At 42.4% G+C, this 18,521-nt stretch overlaps 1 protein-coding gene across 6 annotated transcripts in view; it reads right to left on the bottom strand.

The window, feature by feature from the left end:
* The window catches only part of tex11 (testis expressed 11), a 254,948-nt gene that overhangs the window by 77,016 nt on the left and 159,411 nt on the right, over positions 1-18,521 (bottom strand). For 5 of the 6 annotated variants that reach the window (XR_011964123.1, XM_072595189.1, XM_072595187.1 and 2 more), the window contains 3 exons: positions 15,112-15,152; positions 3,189-3,275; positions 1,547-1,617 (listed from right to left, as the gene is read on the bottom strand). Coding sequence is in view for 5 of the 6 variants with exons in the window: in XM_072595189.1 (XP_072451290.1) it covers positions 1,547-1,617; positions 3,189-3,275; positions 15,112-15,152 (199 nt within the window). In the remaining variant the exon portion in view is untranslated. The remainder of the gene's footprint in view (positions 1-1,546; positions 1,618-3,188; positions 3,276-15,111; positions 15,153-18,521) is intronic. The other variant, XM_072595188.1, reaches the window with a different exon arrangement.

The raw sequence follows: 18,521 nt of genomic DNA, 5'->3' as shown, positions 1-18,521 counted from the left end.
TTATTTGTGCTGTTTATTTTTTCTCTAATGATTCCTCTGCTATTGTCAAAACACTTGACTTCTTTGACCCAAACTATTCAATCGACTTTTAAAATGGCTTGAGGGTTGGGTGATAGGAATTAAGAAGTCTTCTTAAATTTATTGCACCAATCTTTGACCTGTATTCAGTCCTACTATTCAGCATGTTTTTCTCTGAACCTGCTCCCAGCACCCCCACACTTGGCAATAAATCCTGTACACAAGGCATTTTAGACAAACATGGCAGCATTTTTGCATCTTAGGAAAATATGCTACAGCTTAGGGAAAAAAAATCAGTTCAGTTCTTCTACATCATTACAGCCTTGTTCCAAAGTCATTTTATTTTCAAATTCTGCAATCTCACTCAGGACTTTTCTTTTGTTCTTTAGACTTTTCCCAACACTACTTTTTGGCCTGAGTTGCCACTGGCCATTTTACCACCACATGCAGCAACAATTTATTTTCACCATTCCTCAGCCTTATCCCACGGAAAGCCTCATTCATTGTGGTTACTTTCCACTCCAATACAAATGCTTTCTTCACTCATTAACATTCTCTTCAATCACGTCTGCAGCTCCAAGTTCAACTTTGAGCCAGTAATCATACTACACTGCCTGTCAAAGTTTAACAGACATTTTATGATCCTAACCCTATTTGCATTTTAATTTCATTCCCCAGTCTTCTTCCTGATTGCAATTATCTCTCCGCTTCTAGAAAGAGCTCTAACTTAAGCTATGTCAAACTCAAATCAATCCTATTCAGCTCCCAAGATGTTGCTTTTTCCTCTGTTTCTAACCTCCATCTCGTCCTCAATCTGCCCCTTCAATATCTTATTACCACCCACTACACAATGGGCAGAATTTAAGATTTAGATGCTCTCAGCTTTACATGCAGAGGGCTAATATTCTTTGGTTGACCTTCCACTGCTTCCACCTCTCCACAATCTAATGGTAAGACTAGACAACAACTTCGATTAAGTGCTGACCCCTGCAGATATTCTCTCGCTCCTAGATTCTCCTACATACTGATCCAAGTTCCTATTCTGCATTATCTCCCCATCATGCTCTGAAGTCCCAATTCTCCTGGTACTAGACTCCCAGGTCTTTGACTCTAGAGAACATTTGTAAATCCAGTCCTATCCACTGCTGCTTCTGATGGCGACTCATGGCGTAAAGGGAACAAAAATCTCTCCACACTTTAGCTCAGATCCGTTGCCTTAAATTTCAGCTCAAACGAGAAATGAATACCTCAACCCACAATTTTTCCACACCTTATTCCCTGCTCTACCGTGGGCAATGATGTGAGAGATCAATAAATATTTCTATTGAAAGGATGTAGTAAGGAAATACATTTTTTTCAATTTACATAGCTAAATTGTGAAAGGTGAATGGTCGTGTATCAAAAAAGCAGACACTTCAGCTGGCGTGTTTGGAGCAGCTGAGTATCTTATGCGTCCACTTTACAGATATCACAATGGCATACGTTTGAATGAAACAGAATAAAATATTAAGATACAGTTTCTACTTACCTGATAAGAAAGAGTGAAAAAGTCTCTCATTCTGCTTGGACAATTCTCACACTGCAGAGCTAAATTCCAGGCTTACAAACAAAAGACATGGGCATCATTTATAATACTTAAGGCTTTTCTTAAGAAAAAAAAATCCAATTATTTACAAGAGCTTTGTACCTCCAAGAAAAAATATTGGAACTCATCATTTTATGAATTTATGATCAAATTAATTGGTTTTACAATCATCACAAATTCTTTCAGTCCATTTTCATACTTGTGAAGGATTTTTAAAACGTTGCACTTAACCAATGACAGTGCTATTGGCTTGAAGGGCACAAGGTCCAAATATTCGGCTGAGTGATAATCTTTACATTTCAATTTTTGGACCAAACTAAAACGGATTATTTTAATATTTAAGGTACAGATTGCATCCAGTTTTGACATTTCAGACTTTGCATTAGGGAAGAGGCTGAATCCCATTGTAAGGTTTAAAAAGGCATAGGTTGGCCCAGTAAAACAACTAAACAGTTCTGCAAGAGACAGAGTATGCCTTTCGAACTTAGGGATAAATAGTTGCTCGGGTGAATAGAGTTTCAGGACAAAGCCACCCATCAGGGCAGGGTGTGGGGTGTGGTGCATGAACTAGCCTGTGAAAGGAGATGTTTCCATGGTTGTCAAAAGCTCTCTGCAAGTAGGAAGCTGGGAGCCATGACTGCTTATTCTAGCTGGTGAAACAGAAAGTGCTTTATTTCTGTCTCAAAAAATATTGCCAGAATTGTTGAGCTTCTCCAGCAATTTTGTTTCTATTTCCGATCTCTTGCATTCCCACGACTTGATGTTTATTTACACAAGTTTGAAAGCTGAAAATCTAAATGCCACCTTGACAAGAAATAGTCTTAGGAGGCTACTTAAGTAGGCAAAAGGAAAATTTAAGCATGCTTTAAGACAAGGAGATATTTGTATCAGATATCTGTGCAAAAACTGCTTCTCAATAGCCTGTTAAGACAAATATCTTTTGCTCATTCAGAATCACAGTAATGTAATTGATTCCAATTAAACAATACTCTGATTAACCAAACGGTGATACGGTCATAAAGCAGTTTTGGACGGAGTTCAGAAGACAAACAAATAAATAAATAATCATTTTACTGATCCTCTTATGGGTCAGTTGATTTCCTCTAATGGATTTCTTTGAGGAGATCGGCACCATACGTGAAACTCACAACTGGCACTTCAAATTTAATCAGGATCTAAAATTTTTGATTGATGTCCAAATGCGAATATCGCTGATATTACTTGGCTGTTTGGGTGAAGAGCCTATACACTATTTGAAACATATTTGTTTGAGGACTGGTATGTCTGGGAATCATAGCAGTAAATTGGTCACCAGTATTTCAGTCTGCCTAATTTTTCTTACTCATGCCCAACCAAGGTTGAATTTTATCCCCTTCACTCGACGAGTCAAGTGCAATACACATCTTTACTTCATACTTGATGGAAACCCTGATCATGTTTACAATGAAGTTAAAGACCGAAATGTTCCAACAGTCTTTTGGTTAAACAGTTCTGATAATGTTCAGGCTTTAGCCTTTGGACAATGAAGTTACCCTAGTATTTAAAGGTACATATTTATCAATATTTAACAAGAACACATTTTTACCTATTTTTCGAAACCAATTTGCTTCACTACTCTTCAGTTCAACAGTCATCTTTCCCTCAGCCACATGTACTATTAGTTTTTCATAAGCTATAAAAAATGCACAAAACTTTTATTCAGCAAAGTCACTGTTAAGAATTCTTCCATATCCTCTTTATAACAAGAAATTTGTTTACTACAATTCTTGAACAGAAATAAAGTTAAATATGTGATAGTTACATGAAATAACCTTGGAAAAATTAAAACAGCCAATTTTGAATTTCCTTCTTGCAACTCCCCATGTTCAATATACCTACCATCAATTCATCAAAAGGTCACATTAACTATTAGCTAGACACAGAAAATCTGAAGGAGCAACATAAAAGAAACAAACGACATGTCTGGTTAATTAGAGGTCATTCATAAGGCTCTGAAGGAGTTAAAACAAAAACTGATGAGCTTCTATGTTACAAATAATGGCAAATATTTTATTTTAACTAAACTTTAGTAATTAACATTGGTTAACCACTTCAGAGAAAGTGAGGACTGCACATGCTGGAGATCAGAGTTGAGACACCTTGGAAAAGCACAGCCAGCCAGGCAGCATCACAGGAGCAAGAGAATCGACATTTCGGGCAAAACCCTTCATCAAGAATGAGGCTTGTGAGCCGAGGTGGAGGAGAGATTGGGGGAGGGGTGGGGATAGCTGAGAGTGCGATAAGTAGAGGAAAGTGGGGGTAATGGTGATAGGTCAAAGAGGAGGGTGGAGTAGACAGGTGGGAAGGAAGATAAGACACGTAGAACAGGTCAAGGTGGCAGTGCCGTGTGTGAAGGTTGGAACTGGGATACGGTGGGGGGATGAAGAACTGGTGAAATGCACATTGATGCCATGAGTATGGAGGGTCCCCGGGCAGAAGATGAGGCATTCTTCCTCCAGGTGTCAGGGGGTTAGGGTGTAGCTATGGAGGAGGTCCAGAACCTGCATTTCCTTGGTACAGTGGGAGGGTGAGTTGAAGTGTTTGGCCACGGGGCAGTGGGGTTAATTGGTGCGGTGTCCTGGAGATGTTCTCTGAAGGACTCTGCAAGGAGGTACCCTGTCTCTTCAATGTGGAGGAGACCACATTGGGAGCAACGCATACAGTAAATGATGTGGAAGTGCAAGAAAAACTCTGATGAATGTGTAAGGCTCCTTTGGGACATTGGATGGAGGTGATGGGCAAGATGTGGGCACAGGTTTTGCAATTCCTGCAGTGGCAGGGGAAGGTGCCAGGAGGGGAGGGTGGATAGGTGGAGGGTGTGGCCCTGACAAGAGTGTCGCGAACGTAATGCTCTTTACGGGAAGTGGATGGGGTGGGGAGGGAAATATATGTTTGGTGGTGGGGTCCGTTTGTAGGTGGTGGAAATGGCGGAGGATGATGCGATGTATACAGAGGTGGGTAGGGTGGAAGGCGAGGACCAGGATCTGTCCTTCTTGCGGTTGGAGGGGTGAGGTTCAAGGGCGAAGGTGCAGGAAGTAGATGAGATGCGCTGAAGGGCATCATCGACCACGTGGGAGGGGAAATTGTGGTCTTTGAAGGAGGTGGTCATCTGGTGTGTTCTGTGATGGAACTGGTCCTCTTGGGAGCAGATGCGCCAGTGACCGACAAATTGGGAGTAAGGGATAGTGTTTTAACAGGAGACAGGGTGGGAGAAGTTGTAGTCCACGTAGCTGTGGGAGTCAGTGGGTTTGTAGAAGATGTCCATGTTGAGTTGGTCACCGTTTATCAAGATGGAGTGGTCAAGGAAGGGGAGAGAGGTGTCCGAGATGGTCCAGGTGAACTTAAGGTCAGAGTGGAATATGTTGGTGAAGTTGATGAACTGTTCAAACTCCTCGTGGGAGCAAGAGGTGGCGCCAATACAGTCATCGATGTAGCAAAGGAAAAGGTGGGGAACGATGCCGGTGCAACTGCCGAAGATGGACTGTTCCACGTAACTGACAAAATAACAGGCATAGCTGGTGCCCCTTGTGTCTGGAGGAAGTGGGAGGATTCAAAGGAGAAACTGTTGAGGGTAAGGACCAGTTCAGCCAAATGGATGAGAGTAGAGGGGTACTGATGGTGATGGCTGGAGAGGAAGAAACAGAGGGCTTGGACGTGCTCCACATGGCGGATAGCGCTGTATCGAGACCAGATGTCCATGGTGAAGATGAGGTGTTGGGTGCCAGGGAAATGAAAGTCTTGGAGGAGGTGGAGGGTGTGGGTGGTTTCCCGAACGTATGTGGGGAGTTCCTGGACTAGGAGTAATAGGACAGTATCAAGGTATTTGGACATGAGTTCGGTGGGACAGGAGCGAGCCAAGACAATGGGTTGTCCGGGGCAGTCAGGTTTGTGAATCTTGGGTAGGAGGTCGAACCATGCAGTGCGGGACTCCCAAACTATGAGGTTGGAAGCTTGAAGTGGGAGATACTCTGAGATGATGAGGTTGTGTATGGTCTGGCAAATGATGGCTTGGTGGTGGGAGGAGACGTCATGGCAAAGGGGGCAACAGGAAGAGGTGTCTGAGTTGGCACATGGCTTCAGCGGTGTAGACGTCAGTGTGCTAAATTACCAAGCGTCCCCCAACCCTTCTCCGCTGGTTTGATGGTGACGTTGGGGTTGAAGTGGAAGGATTGGAGGGCTGCGCATTGGGGGAGTTGAGAGGTTGGAGTGGGTGACAGGCGTGGACAGGTTGAGGCGGTCAATGCCCTGGCGGCAGTTTGAAAGGAAATGACCGAGAGAGGGAACAGACCAGCATGGCGTGTCGAGTAGGATGGGGTGTGTTGGAGGCAGGAGAAGGGGTCCTCGGAAGGTGAGTGGGTGTCTTGATGGAAAAAGTAAACCCAGAGACGGAAGAAGAAATGTTCAATGTCACAACGCACGTTGAATTCATCGATCGGGGAGCAGAAGGGGATGAAGGTAAGGCCTTGGCCGAGGACTGATCGTTTGTCCGCAGTGAGGGGGAGGTCTTGTGGGGCGCGGGGGATGGTGAAAACACAGCAGGGCTGGGTGATAGGACCTGGCGTAGGGCTGGAGTTGGGAGTGGGGTGGAGACTGTAACTGGTGTGGTGGTGGTAGTAGAGAGATCGAGGATGACGTCATTTACACAAGTCATGCTCAGCCTGGGTGTCGGGGGCTGGAGGTGATGACTGTGGGATCCGCGGGGGCAGAAGTGGAGTAAAGCATATTACAGGTGATTCTATCGGCGGTGTTCAGGCAAGTGACATCAGTGGGGGTGCATGTGGTTGCGACAGCAGCAGCTACAGGGGCAAAATGTGTGGCGTAGATAATGTCACTGGGGACAAAGTGGCTACAGGGGTGGCAACAACCAGTGTGGAAGTGATGTTCTGTTCAGGCCTCGTGTTGGTGTCGGTGGATCTTGCAGCTGCCTGGCCAGCAGTTGCAGAAGTGATTGCTTGACTGAGGATCGCAAAGGCATTTCGCTCTAAAACCTTCCTATTTATATACCCATCCAAATGCCTTTTGAATGCTGCAGTTCTACCAATCTCCACCACTTCCTCAGGCAGCGCATTCCATACACGCACAACCCTACGCATGAAAAGTTCCCCCTTAGGTCCCTTTTATATCATTCCCCTCTCTCACTAAATCAATGCCTTCGAGCTTTGAATTCCCCCACTCCAGGTAAAAGACATGGTCTATTTATTCTATCCATACCTCTCATGATTTTATAAACCTCTATAAGGCCACCCCTCAGCCACAGACACTCCAGGGAAAACAGCCCCAGCCTATTTAGCCTCTCCCTATAGCTCAAATCCTCCAGCCCTGGCAACATCCTTAAAAATCTTTTCTGAACCTTTTCAGATTTCACAACATCCTTCCGATAGGAGACCAGAATTGCACGCAATATTCCAGAAATGTTAAGGATTTAGATGGAGAAGAATTTGTTAAGTGTGTACAAGAAAATTTTCTGATTCAGTATGTGGATGTTCCTACTAAAGAAGGTGCAAAACTTGAACTACACTTGGGAAATAAGGTAGGACAGGTGACTGAGGTGTAAGTGGGGGAGCACTTTGGGGCCAACGACCATAATTCTACTAGTTTTAAAACAGTAATGGAAAAGGATAGACTATATCTAAAAGCTGAAGTTCTAAATTGGAGGAAGGCTAATTTTGACGCTATTAGGCAAGAACTTTCAACAGCTAATTGGGGTCAGTTGTTCGCAGGTAAAGGAATGGCTGGGAAATGGGAAGCCTTCAAAAATGAGATAACGAGTGTCCAGGGACAGTATATTCCTCTTAGGGTGAGAGGAAAGGCTGGCAGGTGTAGGGAACGCTGGACGACGAGAGACGTTGAGATTTTGTTTAAGAAAAAGAAGGAAGCACGTCAGGTATAGACAAGAGAGATGGAGTGAATCCTTAGAAGAGTATAAAAGCAGTAGGAGTATACTTAAGAGGGAAATCAGGGAGGCAAAAAGGGGATATGAGATAGCTTTGGCAAATAGATTAAGGAGAATCCAAAGGGTTTTCATAAATACATTAAGGACAAAAGATCTTCAACACAGCCTCTGTGTGGAACCACAGAAGATGGGGGCAATACCAAACACGTATTTGGCATCAGTGTTTACTGTGGAGGAGGAAGTGGAAGATATAGAATGTGGGGAAATAGATGATGACATCTTGAAAAATGTCCATAATACACAGGAGGTAGTGTTGGATGTCTAGAAATGCATAAAAGTGGATTAATCCCCAGGACCTGATCAGGAGTATCCTCGAACTCTGAGAGAAGTTTAGGGAATTGATTGCTGGACGCCTTGCTGAGATATTTGTATCACTGATAGTCACAGGTGAGGTGCCGTAAGACTGGAGGGTGGCTAACGTTGTGCCACAATTTAAGAAAGGTGGTAAGGAAAAGCCAGTGAACTACAGACCGGCAAGCCTGACATTGGTGGTGGGTAGGTTGTTGGAGGGAATCCTGAGGGACAGGATTTACATGTATTTGGAAAGGCAAGAACTGACTAGGGATAGTCAGCATGGCTTTGTTTGTGGGAAATCACATCTCACAAACTTGTTAATGCTTTTTGAAGAACTAACAAAGAGGATTGTGGAGGGCAGAGCGGTGGACGATTCCTCATGGGAGATTGGTTAGCAAGGTTAGATCTGATGGAATACAGGGAGAACTTGCCATTTGGATACAGAACTGGCTCAAAGGTAGATGACAGAGGGTGGTGGGGGATGGTTGCTTTTCAGACTGGAGGCCTTGTGACCAGTAGATTAGTGCTGAGTCCATAACTCTTCGACACTTACATAAATGATTTGAATGTGAACACAGGAGGTATAGTTAGTACATTTGCAGGTGATACAAACATTGGAGGTGTAGTGAACAGCGAAGATGAGTACCTCAGATTAAAATGGGATCTTGACCAGATGGGCCAATGGGCTGAGAACTGGCAGATGGAGTTTCAATAAGATTAATGCAAGGTGCTGCATTTTGGAAGGACAAATCAGACCCGGACTTATACACTTAATGGTAAGGTTCTAGAGAGTGTTGCTGAACAAAAAGACCCTGAAATGCAGGTTCATAGTTCCTTGAAAGTAGAGTCACAGATAAGTAGGACAGTGAAGAAGGCATTTGATATGCTTTTCTTTATTTGTCAGAGAATTAAGTATTGGAGTTGGGAGGTCATGTTGCAGCAGTACAGGATACTGGTTAGGCCACTTTTGGAATATTCTGTGCACTTCTGCTCTCCTTCCTACTGGAAGGACACTGTGAAACTTGAAAGGGATCAGAAAGGATTTACAAGGATGTTGCCAGGGTTGAAGGATTTGAGCTATCGGCAGAGGCTGACCAGGCTGGGCTGTTTACCCTGGAGCGTCGGAGGCTTACGGGTGACCTTATAGAGGTTTATAAAATCATGAGAGGTATGGATAGGATAAACAGACAAGGTCTTATCCCGGGTCGGGGAGTCCAGAACTAGTGGGCAGAGGTTTCTTGTGAGAGGGGAACGATAATAAAAGGAACCTAACGGGCAACATTTTCACACAGAGGATGGTATGCGCATGGAATGAGCTGCCAGAGGAAGTGGTGGAAGCTGGTACAATGGCAGCATTTAAAAGACATCTGGATGGATATATCAATGGGATGTGTTTAGAGGGATATGGTCCAAGTGCTGGCAAATGGGACTAGATTAGGGTCGGATATCTGGTTGGCATGGACGAATTGGATCAAAGGATATGTTTCATGCTGTACTTCTCTATGACAGTGATGCTGCTGAATGACAAGGGGCAAAGTTGGATTGTCTCTTGATGGAGAAGGTCATTGCTCGTACTTGGAGTGTGTGTATGTTATTTGCCAGTTCCAACTCAAATTTGGCTACTGTCCAGATCTGACACCGTAAGAGGTTGAGCAGAAATAGGCCAACCGGTCTATCAAGTCTGCTCTGACATCATGGCCAACCTGATAATCACTTGCCTGCCTTTTCCACATAACCCTAGACTGTCTGACTTTTATCTCTGCCTTAATTATACTTCATCATCTAGTCTCTACATCCCTCTGTGGGGTTAACAAATACACAGAATTACTACTAGTGAAAGAAATTCCTCATCATCTCTGCAGCCAAGCTGGGTGACCCCTTATCAAGAGTAACCTCTCATCCTGGACTCTCCAACAAGGTGAAATTACCTTCCATACCTACATTGTCAAATTCCTAATCTGGTTTGCTGCTTTTGGACATGGACTGAATCTATATCTGAGGAGTTGTGAATGGTGTTGAACATTGTGCAGTTATCAGTAAACATCCCCACTCCTGATTTTGTGATGGAGAGAAGATCATTACTGCAGCAACTGAGGACAGCAAGGTCTAAGGCAGTACCTATTTTCATTTGAACATGTTTATAATAAATACGCTATTTGTTTTTGTTTTTTTTTCTAAGTTCATACAGGGGACATGAGTGTCACTGGAAGGTAGTATTTATTATTCATGACTAGTTTCCTTTGGGAAGATAGAGAAGAGCGGCCTTCTTGAACTGATGTACTCTATTTGCTGTAGGTTTACCACAATATTGTTGGACATCTTGATGCTTCTATTTATCGTTGGTGTATCTCTAGAACTGGGTTACCATGAACTGCCCAAAGGGATGTTTGGGAAGGATTATGGTGATTTTGGCGGTCTTTTGGACTGCCAAGTAACACTACGTGATGGAGACTTGGCACTTTGGGAAGGGTCACAAAATCATGCGTGTCTCAGAGCATCTTGAGCCTCCCTTATGCAGTTTTTTACGACATCATCTATACAACCTCCCAAATCTTTCCAGACTTCACAGCTTGTCAGCAACTTCTGTATGCTTCTCTTCAACTGAAGGTGCCTTGTTACCCACTGTTTCTCCCTGCTGCACAACAAGGTTGTGCAAAGTGCAGCAGATCACTGCATCTTGCAGACCCTTAATGATGTATTCTGAACTTGCAAACAGCTGAATGTAATCTTCAGGTGATCTTTAATTTGCTTTATGGTGCTTCAGGTTGCCACATGATTTGATCTGCCTTGCTACTCTGCCTCTGTATCAGCAGCCATCTGTAGTGGATATGCACCAAAGCCAAGTATCCACCTTGAAGACACAAGGGAGGAATAAAAATATTTGACCACGGACGAATGTCAGAGAAAGATGGTGCTGTGACTGTCGCAATGACTTGCAGATAACGACAAGTGGTCACAACCAGTTTTACATTGATAGAATGGAACTGAAAGCCTTATTGTTCGTGAAAGCAGCTAGATAGTCTTTAAGAGCTTTGCTTGCCTCATGCTTGCAGTCCATTTTAATGTGAGAAATGGAACCAAATCCTATGGTTCTTTCTGATTGTCAGGATAAGTTCCATACTGGATGTGTTGACAGGATCGCCCAAGGAGGCTCAGTCAACACGTTCAAGTGTGTTACTGATTAGGAGATACTACAGTCCCCAGTGGATGCCAGAATGAATGAGGCACAGAAATTGAGGGTTGTGGTGGTGTAGCACACCAATTGCATTAGTTAACTTGTAGTGGAACTGAAGTGCAGCTGTTCCATCATTACTGCATAAAGAACTGTGATAGTATCTCACAAGTAGTGTCAACCTGACATTTGGTTGTAGCTCATTATCCTAATGATTCTGTTACAGGATGCCTCCTCCACATTGGAGCTGATTGTGGCATTCTGCTGCTGTTCTGTCCCAAGATTCTGATTCAATAGAATATGAAGTTGATGACCATTCCATATGACTGAATCAGCCTCCCTTGGCAGTAGCCACTGGCAGGATCTGAAGAATCACTGTGCCACTTGCTTCCTCAATATTGGTGAGTACATCTGCTCTCCAATTATCAATGTGCCAAGAGCTGGTTGGAAGCTTAAACCCAATGCCTAACATGTCAAGTCATCTACAAAAATTGCTCTAGTCAAGGATGAACTGATTGACCTCAGCTGTGGTCTTATTGCCTTTAAACATCTATTAGGCCTCTGATGCCCTGGGTCACTGTGCAATGACTATCTCCAACAAGGCTGCATCCAACTATCATAACCTGACTTCGAATGTTAGCATTCATGAATTCACACTATCAACATCCTTGGAGGCTTGCCACATTGATGAGCTGTTTAAATATTTTCAGAGGTAGGGAAACCTGCAGCAACCAACTCACCTCCTGACACCCCAAAAGCCTGTACATTAACTCCAAGGCACAAATCAGGAGTATAATTGAATACTCTATTTTCCTGATTAAATGCAGCTCGAACAACATTCAAGAGGTTCAACATCTCCAGAACAAAGCACTGTCACCACATGGTAAAAACAATGACTGCAGATGCTGAAAACCAAATACTGGATTAGTGGTGCTGGAAGAGCACAGCAGTTCAGGCAGCATCCAACAAACAGCGAAATCGACGTTTTGGGCAAAAGCCCTTCATCAGGAACACATGCACTACCTTCAACATTCACTCTCCCTTCAGTACCCATGCAGGGTGGCTGCAGCATGCACCATCTAGAGATGAAATGTATCAACTCTCCAAAGTTGCTTTGACCGCATCTTCCAAACTTACCCGGGGCCTGATGGTCTACATCCCAGAGTAATGAAGGAGGTGGCTGGAGAAATCGTGGATGCGTTGGTGATTACTTTCCAGAGTTCGACAGATTCAGGATCAGTTTCTGCGGATTGAAGGGTGGCTAATGTTGTACCACTTTTTAAGAAAGGAGCGAGAGAGAAAGCAGGGAAATTATAGACCAGTTAGTCTGACCTCAGTGGTGGGAAAGATGCTGGAGTCAATTATAAAGGATGAAATTACGACACACCTGGATAGCAGTAACAGGATAGGTCAGAGTCAGCATGGATTTATGAAGGGGGAATCATGCTTGACTAATCTTCTGGAATTTTTTGAGGATGCAACTTTGAAGATGGGCAGGGGAGATCCAGTGGATGTAGTGTGCCTGGACTTTCAGAAAGCCTTTTATAAAGTCCCACATAGGAGGTTAGTGAGCACAATTAGGGCGCATGGTATTGGGGGCAAAGTACTGACTTGGATTGAAAATTGGTTGGCTGACAGGAAACAAACAGTAGTGATAAACGGCTCCCTTTCGGAATGGCAGGCGGTGACCAGTGGGGTACCGCAGGGATCAGTGCTGGGACCGCAGCTTTTTACAATATATATTAATGATATAGAAGATGGTATTAATAGTAACATTAGCAAATTTGCTGATGATACAAAGCTGGTTGGCAGGGTGAAGTGTGAGGAGGATGTTAGGAGATTACAGGGTGACCTGGACAGTTTAGGTGAGTGAATCATGGCAGATGCAGTTTAATATAGGTAAATGTGTGGTTATCCACTTTGGTGGCAAGAACAGGAAGACAGATTACTACCTAAATGGAGTCAAGTTAGGTAAAGGAGCAGTACAAAGAGATCTGGGTGTTCTTGTACACCAGTCAATGAAGGCAAGCATGCAGGTACAGCAGGTAGAGAAGAAAGCTAATAGCATGCTGGCCTTCATAACAAGAGGGATTGAGTACAGAAGCAAAGAGGTTCTTCTGCAGCTGTACAGGGCCCTGGTGAGACCACACCTGGAATATTGTGTGCAGTTCTGGTCTATTGAGGGAGTGCAGCGTAGGTTCACGAGGTCAATTCCTGGAATGGCAGGACTATCTTATATTGAAAGATTGGAGCGACTTGTATACCCTTGAGTTTAGAAGACTGAGAGGGGATATGATTGAGACGTATAAGATTATTAAAGGATTGGACACTCTGGACGCAGAAAACATGTTTCCGCTGATGGGTGAGTCCAGAACCAGAGGACACAGCTTAAAAATAAGAGGTAGGCCATTTAGGACAAAGATGAGGAGAAACTTCTTCACCCAGAGAGTGGTGGGTGTGTGGAATGCTCTGCCCTAGAAGGCAGTGGAGGCCCAGTCTCTGGATTCATTTAAGAAAGAGTTGGATAGAGCTCTCAAGGATAGTGGAATCAAGGGTTATGGAGATAAGGCAGGAACAGGATACTGACTGAGGATGATCTGCCATGATCATAATGAATGGTGGTGCAGGCTCGAAGGGCAGAATGGCCTACTCCTGCACCTATTGTCTATAAGTGTTTACAACCTAGAAGATCAGGGGCTACAAACCGATTGAAGAATCGTCACCTGATGACTCCTTCCCACGCTAAAAGCCATCCTGCCTTGGAACAATATTCCCATTCCTTCAACTCACTGGGACAAAATTCTGGAACTCCCTTCTCAGCAGCACCATGGGTTTATCTACTATTCATGGACTGCAGTGGTTCAAGAAAGTGCCTCATTACTACCTTCGCAAGGATATTTGAGAGTGGGAAATAAATGTTGACTCAGCCAATAACGTCCCCAACTTGTGAAAGAATAAATAAAATTGCCCATTCACACTAGGCTTGTCATTTATTACTGGTAAATTAGAGATGGGAAGTGATGATATTGAAAGTCTATGCTGATGCCCCATTTCAAACTGCCTCACTTGCTATGGTTCTCTGAAGTCTTTGTAGTGGTAATTAAATTTATTTGTGCCAATAATTTAGCAGAATTGTAATGAATTATTTCTTCACTCAGATAAGAGAGCCATTTTAAACTACTACTCTTTCCATGTACGTTCTGTCTGGTGCATTATTCCCTGTTCTGCTATGTTTACCATTAGGTAAAAACAATGACTGCAGATGCTGGAAACCAGATTCTGAATTAGTGGTGCTGGAAAAGCACAGCAGTTCAGGCAGCATTCGAGGAGCCGGAAAAATCGGTGTTTCGGGCAAAAGCCTTTCATCAGGAATACAGGCAGAGAGCCTGAAACGTGGAGAGATAAGTGAGAGGATGCCCCCTCAGGCTCTCTGCCTGTATTCCTGATGAAGGGCTTTTGCCCGAAACACCGATTTTTCTGCTGTTTGCCATTACTCAACTCCTCCATTAATTCAACTCCAATGTGTTCATATGTTATTTAATATAACTGGGAAAATTCTAGCAGGAGACATGGCATTCACAGATATATATCTAATGCATCATAAAGAAAATAGCTTGCATTTTATATGTATTACACAACCTCAGGACAATCCAAATCATGCGACATTTCAAGCACTGTCACTGTTATATGAAAGAAATGCAGCCACCAATTTCGAAGTAGCAATCATCTGTAACCAGCCAATTAAAAATGTTTTAGTGACATTGGTTGCAAGATAAATATTGGCTACAGGAATGGACAATCTTTTCCTATCATTTTTTAAAATAGTGCGATAGAAATTTTCACATTCATACCAAAGCAGTCAAGGCATTAATTTATTTCTCAATGAAACATATGATAAACCAGAGTATAAATGCACACCTGTTGAAAAGGAGCAAAATTTTGAAATTATTCTATCCAATATTAACCACTTCAAGCAATATAACTAATATGATTAAAAAATTATGTTCTCAGTTGCAATATCCTCAGAATATCAGATCTTATTGGACCTACCAGCCTTTAAATATGATTTAAGAGAGTCCAGCCGCTCAAATCTGCCAATAGCAACAACATATTTATAGTTAGGTGTTGACAGTGTAAAACATTAGAAACTATAGGTTACTCCCAAAATAAGCAACACTTTAGTATACTTTAGAAATACGTGGTTCCAATCAGCAACATTCAATTTCGTAGAACAATAGGGCTACATCTGCACACCAAAACTTAAGTGACTTTCATGTGATTAATTTGCTTACATGTCAAGCAGCATTTTGATTTGCTCAATATTGAATAATAATTCACATTTTAAAAATATTTCCTATAAGCTTTGCTTTCAAATTCCAACTTATGAAGCCTCAACTGTACTTCTTATTCACTTTCTATAATCATAATAATTTTCTCAGGTTCTGAGATCTCGCTTCCCTTCACCCCGATTCATTGGCATCTCTCTCACTTTATTCCAATGATCTTAGTTGCCGACATCTATCATTACATTTTATTTGGAATGTTGGGGTCCTTCTCACCAGTGCTGCCAGATGTTGGGATCACAGCCCTTAAAATATTGCTAGCCCCAATGTTATTATCATCACGCTACAACCAAGGTCACTGTTTGAAAGGTTCTCTTGAAGAATCAGTATTCCTGATAATATAGCATAACAGTTTGTTCTTAGAAAACCTCTGTCTTCGCTTGAACAATGCTATGGGAGATAGCAATCTGTTAGTAAACTGGAAATATATTATTCACAATGAAGCGTATTTGACCAAACGGTTCTGATAAACATATTTAAGTTGCAGCAGCTTATTAAATGCTGTAGCACTGATACAGATCAAATACATAAACAATTAGTCGATTCCTGTGGCACTGTAGTAGATAATGATGCTGCTATTTTGAAAACTGAGATTAGCAGAAGAACAATTATAGGGAAACAGGAGGTGATTGAGCTCTCAGAGTCATAGAGATGTACAGTACAGAACGGTGACTCAGTGGTGAACACTACTGCCTCACAGTGAAAGTGACTCAGGTTCAATTCCAGCCTCGGATGACTGTTTGGAGTTTGCACATTCTCTCCATGTCTGCCTGGGTTTCCTCCGGGTGCTCCGATATCCTCCCACAATCTAAAGATGTGCAGATTAGGCGAATTGGTCATGCTAAATTGCCCATAGTGTTCAGAGATGTGTACGTTAGGTGCATTAGTCAGGGGTAAATGTAGGGAAATTGGCCTAGGTGGGTTACTCTATGAAGGCTCAGTGTGGACCTGTTGGGCCGAATGGCCAGTTTCCAAACTGTAGGGATTCTATAATTCTATGAACAGACCCCTTGGTTCAACTCATCCATGCCGACCAGATATCCTAAATTAATCGAGTCCCATTTTTTAGCACTTGGCCCACATCACTCTAAATCCTTCCTATTCATATACCCTTCCCCGATAAAGGAAAGATAAGCAATGACAAGAGGGACCAACAACAAGGGCTACCTGAAAGCAAAACAACTATAACCGGTGTAGTGAGGAAAGGAAACAAAACTGGGGTTGTTTAAAATAAAAGAAATTCTGGAGGTTACGTGAGGTCAAAATCAGTACATAAGGAATAATATTTTCTGATAAGCAGAGTTTTAGGTAATTTTTTTTCAAATAAGGAACAAAAATAAATTCAAAGATAAAGGACAGAATATGGAAAAAGTTTTTAAAATATTTTAAACAGCAAGCATTATTGGAAAGACTGCAAGGGAATCTTGCTTTTAAAACAATCAAAACAGCTGAAGTTATTTAAAACAAATTTGTAGAGAGAAGCATCCCAAAATCTGGTTCGATGTGCTACAGGTATTTGACAGTTTGAGTGATTTTATTAATTAAAAAAAAGGTGCATTGAAAGCAGTGGGGGCTTGAAGTAACAGAAAATTGTTGATGTCACATCTGACAGTTGAGAGTCTGATAAAGAGGTAATGTGCAATATTGAGATTATTTGTCTGCTTCTTACAAAGTTGACCTTGTAAATAATTGGCAAGAATTTCAGCAATGACTCAGTTGATAGTAACTCTCTTCTCAGTCATACATGCTGAATTCCAGTTCCACTCCAGGGCTTGAGAGCAAAATCCAAGATTGTCACTCCATCTGGATCTAAAAGAGTGCTGCACTGTCAAAGGTGTCACCTCAGGAGATATGATGATTTAATGGCATTATGACCTGATTTAAATCTACTGGCTCAGCTGGTTGCTAAAAACACAGTGGAATTATTTTTAAGAGAAGAGGGGAATTAACCTGTATCCCATCCATGTATCACTGAATTAACATTACAAAAAGAAAAAAATATTAATCTGGTCACTATCCCATCACCGTTTGTGAGAATTTATTCTGTATACCGTGGATTATTACATTTCCTATACTCTAGCACGAAGTCATTCAAACGGTACTTCATTACCTACAAAGCACTTAGCTGATTATGAAAAGTTCGACAAGGCCCAGAAACATTGGCACAATGCCAGAACACGTTAGAAGGTTGGATGTCTGACTCAAGGCTCAGGCTTTGGGTCAGCCATGTATTATTTTTAGTTGATAGTCATCCATTATTATTAGTAAGAACTTCAATAGTGAGATCAACAATGGAGATTTATCAATCTTGCTTAGCACTTATCAATGCAGGGATCACTGGGAACCACTACAGAAACATGTAGTATCTTTACTTTTCAAAAGTGCATAGTTTCTCAAAAGCTAAGAATATTGAATCCTTTGCAACAGTGCCTTCAAGTGAATCAGCATCAGTGGAAGTGCAAAGAAAATGCTCTGGTTATGATTACTGCAAATGCAGTCTATAAACAAATTTCAAGAAACAGCAGCTAAAATCAAGAAACATTTGGATTTTGCATGGAAGCAAATGGCCCTTAATGTTCATTACACTTGTTCCATACAGACTTTTTTTGCTTTCTAAACAGCAACTTATGTTGATACAGTAAATGACTTTGATGTAATAGATGCCATCTCCACAGTAGTACTTACCTGAACAGAGTGCTTAGTTTTATTTTCTCCAGTTCTTTGGAGATGGTTAGTGAGAGCCACATTGGGGTATAAAAATTCAGAACACATGTTAGAGTCACGTCTCATTACATCCAGGGAATGTCCTGGAAATGCATCTACTGCAGTTGCCGTTGCCAAGCCTTGCATGGTGGAGGCCTCCAAGCGCTCCATTTCTTTCTCACCCGCGAGTCCTATCAGTACCCCTCTACCGACACACTCTTTTGATTGGTGGAACTGCTCCTCACACTCAACAACTTCTCCTTCAAATCCTCCCATTTTCTTCAGGCCGAAAGGGTAGCCGTGGGCACTCGCAAGGGCTCCAGCTATGCCTGCCTCTTTGTAGGATACATGGAACAGTCCATCTTCTGCAGTTACATTGGCACCATACCCTACCTTTTCCTCTGCTACATTGAT

The sequence above is a fragment of the Chiloscyllium punctatum genome, chromosome 25 (genome assembly GCF_047496795.1).
Source record: "Chiloscyllium punctatum isolate Juve2018m chromosome 25, sChiPun1.3, whole genome shotgun sequence".
NCBI classification, from domain to species: Eukaryota; Metazoa; Chordata; class Chondrichthyes; order Orectolobiformes; family Hemiscylliidae; genus Chiloscyllium; species Chiloscyllium punctatum.
This window is presented reverse-complemented; position numbering and strand designations above follow the sequence as displayed.